An 8,068-nucleotide genomic window follows, 5' to 3' on the forward strand; every position below is an offset into this window, starting at 1 on the left:
GGTCTGGGAAGATCCCACATGCCGCGGAGTGGCTGGGCCCGTGAGACACGGCTGCTGAGCCTGTGCGTGTGGAGCCTGTGCCCCGCAAGGGGAGAGGCCGAAACAGTGAGAGGCCCGCGTACACAAAAAAAAAAAAAAAAAACACAAAAACACCCGAAGCATCGAAACGAGCACGATCTCTCTGACAACATGGTACTCAGCCACCTCACCAGGGCGAGCCAACCCCACCCAACTGCTTCCCCACTGACTGAGGGCAGAGCCTTCGTGAAAATCCGAGGGCGTAAAAAGCCTGATAGATCCAGGCTGTGCTTTATGGATTAAGCAGACTGTGCAACGGGTAGAGTTGTGTGTGTGTGTGTGTCTGTCTGTGTCTGTGTCTGTGTCTGTGTCTGTGTCTCTGTCTCTGTCTCTCTCTCTCTCTCCCTCCCTCCCTCTCCCTCTCCCTCTCCCTCTCCCTCTCTCTCTCTCTCTCCCTCCACGCCAAGGGATCATATTCCTTCCATCTGTCTTTCATGGTCTCCCTAAATCCATCACTCAGGAAGGACAGCAGCTAGTGTTTACAGAGTACCCAGTTACAAGCTATAAATATTGAAATGTTTCATCCATATGGTTTCGTGCCATTTTCCCATCATCAGCAGACAGAATGCCCAGTTTACAAATGAAGAGACTGAGACTCATCAAGCTAAGTGACTTGTCCGTGATGCCACCAAATACACGCACTAACCTGCTGACTCGCCAGCTGAGAGCTCTCCTGTCAGCCGCCCGCCCACCCACCTGCACCTACACGTACCTCTTGTGCGTCTGAACCTGAGCCACCGGTAAAACCCACATACTGAATAGACCTCATCACTGACCTCACCCCGAGCCTTCCCAGCCAAATCTTTCAGAGGGGTTGCCGCTTCCTGTTCATAGTCCCAGCAGCCTTTTTATGAGCACCCCAAAAAAACAATTAAACATCTTCCGAGGGCTTGCTGGGCCTTGGCGCGGTGCTGGAGGCTGGTGGTGTGCCGGTGACCAGGAGGAAGCTGCCCTGGGGCTGTGCAACCCTTGGCTCACAAGAAGAGACACGGAACAAAGCACAGCCATGACAGAAAAGACACAGAGCTTCTGCCTTGTGGGTAGAGTCCTGCAGCCGCACTGCTGCGGAGCTGGCCCGGACCAGAGCTGAAAGAAGGCCTGCTCTGGACTCTCCATTCAAAAACACCCATGTGAACTCATCACACCTGTCCAGGGAGCTGGATTTAACAGCAGGGGAAGAGCAAATGCACGTCTGCCGCTGTTCCGACCAGCTTCGGCCACTGCAGCCGGTTTGGCCTTGTCATTACTCAGGAGAAAGTCTGCTTCCTCGGGCACCACAGAGAGAAGGGATAAGGCCTCCTTTTGACTCTCCCTTCTATCCATGTCCTCAGGACACCCCAAGACGCAGCTGCAGCTGCTTCTCCCCTCAAGCCCGACACAAATGAGGGGAGAAGCCAAGAGGAAGGAAGCGGTCTGGGGGCTCTGGAAGTTGAAGGGGGCACCTCCCGACTCTGCTGCTCAGAGGTGAGGTCGGCAACGCAACCCCTGCCTGTGGGTCACACGTGACAGACTCAGGCAGGGCTTGGAATCAGGAGGTCCTCACGGCCCCAAAGTAACCCCCTCGCGTGGGTATCGGGCTTCTCCACCTCTAGCACGCACAGCACAAGTGGTTCTAAGACACTGAACAGGAAGCTACCTGAGTCAGCGTTGCATAAAACACGTAGCAGGCGCTGGAACGTGACAGGCAGCTGAGCAAACACGGCCCACAAGACATACGGCTTGGCCGGCAGAGGGGTTTAAGATTGGGAGAGTTTACATACAGATCTCCGCATCCAGGTTCTCCCGAAACACGGGACGATCAGGCAACAGAAGCCGAGATAGGCTGCCCTGTTCAGAAAGGGCAGCCCCTTTCCCGGTCACCTGGGCTCAGCAGCCCACCACATCTCTCGCTATACTGAATGGAAAGCCACGTAGCGCAAATCTAGAATAAGTAAACGTTAGGGATTTTGGTAATAAAACTCGCACCAGGGAACCATGCCGTCCTGACTCAGCACCAGGGTAGAGAGCTCAGCGATCCAAAAGGACACCTGGAATTTCAGGTGTCCCTGCTGTCCTTCCAGACGGCTCACCTCTATGCATTAAAAAAACATCTTAGTACTGTTGAGGCCTTTCAGCTAAGAAAAAGTCTGTATTAACAAATGGAGAGACTTTCAGGTCTCTGTCCCAAAAGGACACAGCAACACTCTAACCTGCATCAGTAAGCAGAGAATTAGGTAGACTTATCATCAGTGTGCTCTACAGAGATACTGAGGCATCTCTACTGAGACTCACTCACAAGGAGTTAGAAAACACACTCGGTCTGTACCTCACTCTCAACATCCTGACCTCCTACTTGGCATCAACGGTCTCGAACCTTATCTTTGAGATGCAAGGTGCTGACTTACAAATTATCTTAAAAAGAAGAATAGCCTGGAACAAATTCACATCAGGTTCACATGAAGGTAGGATAAGGAAAGGTTTTTGGTTGTTCTTTTATCTCTTCTTTCCACCTATGCGTTCTCAAAGGCGAGTATGAAAATCAAAGATATTTATAATCAGTTAACTTATACAGTGTTCCTTCATACAGCACGGGGAAATACAGCCATTATTTTGTAATAACTTTAAATAGAGTATAATGTATAAAAATACTGAATCACTATACTGTACACCGGAGTCTAATATTGTAAATCAACTATACTTCAAACAATTAAGTTAAATTAAGTGTTCCTTCAAGATGGGTACCATGTGTTAAAACTTACCTCTGCAGTCCTGATGCCTCCACAACTTGGATATACCACACATGCTTTCCATTGTAAAAGGAAGAGAAAATTTTTATATCTCCCAAAATAAGGTTGAGAAAACATTACTGAAAATTCTGTCTTAATAGGGCAGTTCAATAATGAGACACTGCTAGGAAAGCATAAAATAAAAATTGTCTGTGATGCTTAATTTTATGTGTCAACTTGGCTAGGCTATGGTTCCCAGTTTTCTGGTTAAACTCCAGTCTAGATGGTACTGTGAAGGTTTTTTTTTTTTTTTATAAAATGTGAATAACGTTTAAATCAGTAAACTCTGAGTAAAGCAGATTATCCTACATAATGTGGGTGGGCCTCATCCAATCAGTTGAAGGCCTTAAGAGAAAAAAAAAAAAAAAAAAAAAAAAAAAAAAAAACTGCCTCCAAGTCAAATGAAAATATGCCAGTGGAGAGTTCTAGAAGCATCTATTGTGTCTGGAAATGGATGGAAAAGAAAACGCAAAACTAGTCATACACAAAGCGTATGTCTCTCCTTAAGCATGCTTGAGTACCTATCACAGACTGTTAAGTACAGACACTGCTCTGTGATGCAGGCGTCCTAGGTTCGGGCCCCAGTCTTGCTTCTCATTTGCTGGGTGACCTTGGGCAAGTCACTTCCCTGCTCTGAGCCTTCAAGTCTTCACCTTTAAACGTTGGGGCTGGACACCCTGTGTGTCTCTCTCATTTCATGTCACCAGCATCTGGAGAAGTGGCCAGAATTAATTCTTCCCAGTCCACCATTCCTGGGACTCCACCTACCACCCATCTTTCCTTGTCTATCTTTCCCTTCAGAGCCCCTAGAACCTGGGAGGCCAGAAATGGGTGTAGAAAGAAGCAGCAGTGAACAAGAATGACCCAAATTTTCACATCAATTGGGTGGGTTTCCAGGTGAACAGACCAGTCAAATGCATGGCCTCACACAATAAAAAGTCCTGCTGTTTTGAAAGACTTGCATTTCTCATCATTTTTGTGTATATCTTTAAAATGGACTAAAGAATTTGCTGATATTTAACGGGAAAGATCTTTTTAAATATACTTGACTCCTATCCCTTCCTCCTTAAAAAAAAAAAAAAAAAAAAAAAAAAAAAAAAGAAAGAAAAGGTTCCCTGTGTCTCCAGCCTACTGGCCTACCCTGCACATTTTAGACTTGCCAACCCCTACAATCACGTGAGCCAATTCCTTAAAATAAATAAACTTCTCCCTTGCTTTTATATAATTATATATATATATATATATATATATATAAAATATATAATTTTCCCCCTATCGGTTCTGTTTCTCTGGAGAATCCTGTCCAAATACATTGTCTACAGATTTTTCAAAGACCATGACCGCAAGGATTCATTCACTGCTCTCTGACACGCTAAATATTAGAACACATTCCCCTTAAATTAAAGCCAAACCATTATATAAAATCCAATCACTAGATGAAGGATATTCTGCTAAAACTAAAATGATGGGGAGTGATGATAAAAGGGCTAAGAAAAATCTTGTCAACCAATATACTTAGATAGACCAGCCCAGCGGACAGTTCATTTTAATAATGGTGAGTTACTGTAGTCCGACAACAACAGAATGATTTCAGGGTGTAGACGCCTTCATAAGATATTACACTTCACAGAAAAGGCTTTGCCAGAATTCAGTGAATAAAAAAGAAGAAAATATGCTAAGAAAATAAAAGGTGCAAAGCGGAAAAGAAATATTAACTCTACCTCTTGGTTATCTTTGTTTTGGTTTGCCCAGAAAATCTTATGATAAAGTGTCTCCATTGAATTGCTGGAATCAGTTCGGTCAAAACAGTGTCGATCCAACACCTCCAACGTGTGCAAAACCCGACTAATGGTAACCCCTAGGTGCAGAAATTAAGCATGCAGTTAAGAAGGGCCAAACAAAGCCAGAATAGCATAGTACAAAGTCATCATTATGTGGGACAAAGGGAATTTTAAGACATTATCATTTTCAGCATAAAAGAATTGCCAACAAAATCAAACCTGACATTCTAGACAGCCAGGATCTAAAGGGCATAGACTGAACAACGTCCTCAAAATGCACTAGGGGGCTAAGTCCAAAAGCATCCTTATTCAGAATGAGGACTGATTTACAAGAATCAGAAACACGGCAAAAAGTCCAGCGTTCCAAAGCACTCCTTCTTCTGTTGCGTTCTGTACCTGCTGTTGACTCTTGGCACTTGTCAAAAGACCACCGAACTTCCACTGCACGGCCTCTTTGTTTGATCTGCTGTTCCACCTCATAAATCCTTGCCCGAACCTGAAAGATAATCACTTCTAAGTAACTTGTGCTTGGAAAGCCACAATGGCTGTCTAAATGATGTCAGGTTTTTCCAGACGAGCAGAGCATCCTCCAGTGAGCTACAATCTCGATTGCACTGTAGGAAATTCAGCCTGCTGCCCAAGAAGTGCATTTTAAAATTTACAAGTGCTGATCCAATGCCAGTTTTTGATAATAAATACTCACAAAAATAAATGCTTGCCAAAAAACATCTTTACAAGTGAAATATTTTTAGGACATCAGAAAGAAAGGTAAAAGTTCTAAAATACCATCTTTGGGCCATTCTTCTGTGTATGAAAGCAACTAGCCACGCTTTATTAATTTAAGAAAACTGCTTGGTTTAAAAAAAAAAAAAAACAAAAAAAAAACAGGGCTCTTGTTCTAAATATTTGTCATGGTCCTGTGGTTCAAGTTTCTTCAGTCTTTGAACCAAATAACCCAGCACTGATAAAAACATATAATAGTTACTAAATATCCAGACTCCTAACTCTGGATGTTGTGGTCATGTATTAGAACCACCACCATAATTACTGTCTGGGGGGCAGAACCGTCCACAAGAACAGCCCAGCAAGAGGGTGAGAAGAAAAGGAGCAACGTGACAAACGTCTGCAGTTCAGAGAGGCTACTGACTTCCCCAAGGTCACCAGGAGAGACGGCGGCAGAGCTGGGAATGGCCCCCAAGAACCTGAGTTTGCTGCAATCCAGGCTTAGCCCACTGTGCTGTGATGCTTCCCGAGAATGAAAACACCCGACAAACCACTGTAACAGCAAGCCTACCTGCTGATTGAAAGCCGTGTTCCCGCCCGGCATGGGGAGGCTGGAGGGGGCCACCTGCAGCAGATCCAGGGGCGAGCCCGGGTTCGCGCTCTTATTGTCATGTGCGGAGTAGTTCCACACCAAGGCACTTGGGCAACAGAGAGTAACAGTCTGGAAATGAAGCAGGAAAATCCAGACGGTTAGAGGGAGGAGGAGAGTATCACGACAGCTCAAGGGTCACAAGCAAATTACAGGTTCCAACCAGTGAGTTTAAAATATGAACGTCTTACCCCATTCTCAACTTTTCAAGTGATGAGACAAAAAACTAAGATAGACGCATTCTTTTGAATAGGAGGAAATACACCTACTGAGAAATTACGGAATGTCATAATCTACAACCTAGGAAACTGAATAAAAAAATGCAATAATTGTCATTTTAAAATGGTCATTTCAATTCATTTCATGCAATTAAGAAAATGAAATGGAATTAGAATATGTAACTTCCAAGGCTGTAAAAGCTAAAAAGATTTTTTTTTTTTTTTTTTTAAATCTCTCAAATGACGGTGCAATAAGTAGCCTCATAAATGCTGGGCAGGCAGTAAAGCTGGATGGGGGGTGGCAAACTTTTTCCATAAAAAGCCAGTTAGTGAAGGTTTTAAACCTTTCAGGCTACCTATAATCCCTGTCACATACTCTTCCTTTTTGTTTCAGTCATGCACTGAAATGTAAAATCTATTCTTAGTTTATAGGCTGGACTTGGCCTACAGCTTGTAGCTTGCCTACCCCAACCTTGGACCCCTGTAGACAGTTTTTACTCGACCTTGCTTGCACTTTCTACGACCATCTCACTTATACATCACAACAACCTCACGAGGTAGGGAGTGGCGTTCCCCAACTGTACCAAAGAGGTATATGAGCCACAGAGGACATGAGTAGCCGGCCCGAGGTGATTTCAGCACACAGGCCTGGAATCACTATGCTAACCCCGCTGCCTCCTAACTGTGGATTAAACAGTATAGCTCCCATTTAATTAAGCACTCACTCTGTGCTGAACACTCTCCTGGAAACGGCAGTGTAAGAACTGTCTCCATCTGCCATCCACACATGGGAAAACAGAGCCTCGAGGTTAAAGTTACTAAGTGGCAGAGAAGAGGCTAAAATCAGGACTGACGATTCCAAAGAAGACGCCTTCACCGTGATGCTATCATGCCACTCAACCACAAACTGCATCCGCCTGGAGAATGAGTGCAATATTTCTCTTCTAAAATGCAAAATTAATTATTAAAAAGCTAGAATCTGAGGCCCAGGAGACATCTTCGTGGAAAGCAGATGGCGGATGTGAATAACGTCAGTCCCCGAACCCCACCAGTGCATCTGTCTCCGCTGGCCCACACCCTGATCTCCTCGGTCCCATCCGTGAGGCTGTGGGGTTCTCGTCTCCTGTCCACAAGGGAGCCCTTCCCTGTGCTCTTAATTCTGAAGCCGCCAATATCCAGGGCACTGATCCATCCAACACCCGCCCCTCTGCTCCTAATCTTAGACTCGCCCTCTACCAGTTTGCCCTTAGCTTAGGAATACGTTCAAGTCTGTCCATCAAAAAACAAATTTTTTTAAAACAATCTCCACTCACCTAGCAGGAACCTCTATCTCTTCCCTTTACAGGCACGATTCTCAAAAGAAGAGGGATCATTTTTTCCCCCTCATTCTCCATCGTTCCTCAACCCACCTGGATATGGCTCCTCACCCACCATTCACTGATCATCAGTGACCACCATGTTGTCAACGACACTCTCAGCCACCTTCTTATCAGACATCCCCAACCCACTGGCCACTGCCCACTACTAACTCCTTCTGGCAACTTTCTGCAGTACCTAGAGAGGCAGTTTGGCATGGTGGTTAAGAGTGTGGACTCTGGGTCCAGGCTGGGTGTGATTTCCAGCTTCGCCACTTACTTGCTGTGTGACCTATGCCACCATTTCATTATTCCTGTTACGGGAATAATGTTGGCTCCTTTCCCATAGGACGGCTCTGAGAACTAAATGACACAATCTATGCTACAACCAGAACAGTGCCTAGAACATAATAAACGCTATTAATATCATTACAGTTGAATCATGACAATATTATTCTCGTCATCTTTGTTTATAGCAGTACTCGCCCCCCCCCCCCCG

General features: G+C 45.0%; 1 protein-coding gene across 1 annotated transcript in view; it reads right to left on the bottom strand.

Moving 5' to 3' along the window:
* MED12L (mediator complex subunit 12L) overlaps nt 1–8,068 on the bottom strand; it is a 335,022-nt gene that overhangs the window by 248,738 nt on the left and 78,216 nt on the right. The window contains exons 8-10 of the mRNA XM_007446642.1: nt 5,919–6,068; nt 5,021–5,120; nt 4,565–4,701 (exon numbers count right to left, since the gene is read on the bottom strand). Coding sequence (XP_007446704.1) covers nt 4,565–4,701; nt 5,021–5,120; nt 5,919–6,068 — 387 coding nt within the window. The remainder of the gene's footprint in view (nt 1–4,564; nt 4,702–5,020; nt 5,121–5,918; nt 6,069–8,068) is intronic.

Source organism: Lipotes vexillifer, unplaced genomic scaffold, assembly GCF_000442215.2.
Source record: "Lipotes vexillifer unplaced genomic scaffold, Lipotes_vexillifer_v1.1 scaffold727, whole genome shotgun sequence".
In the NCBI taxonomy this organism is placed as follows: domain Eukaryota; kingdom Metazoa; phylum Chordata; class Mammalia; order Artiodactyla; family Lipotidae; genus Lipotes; species Lipotes vexillifer.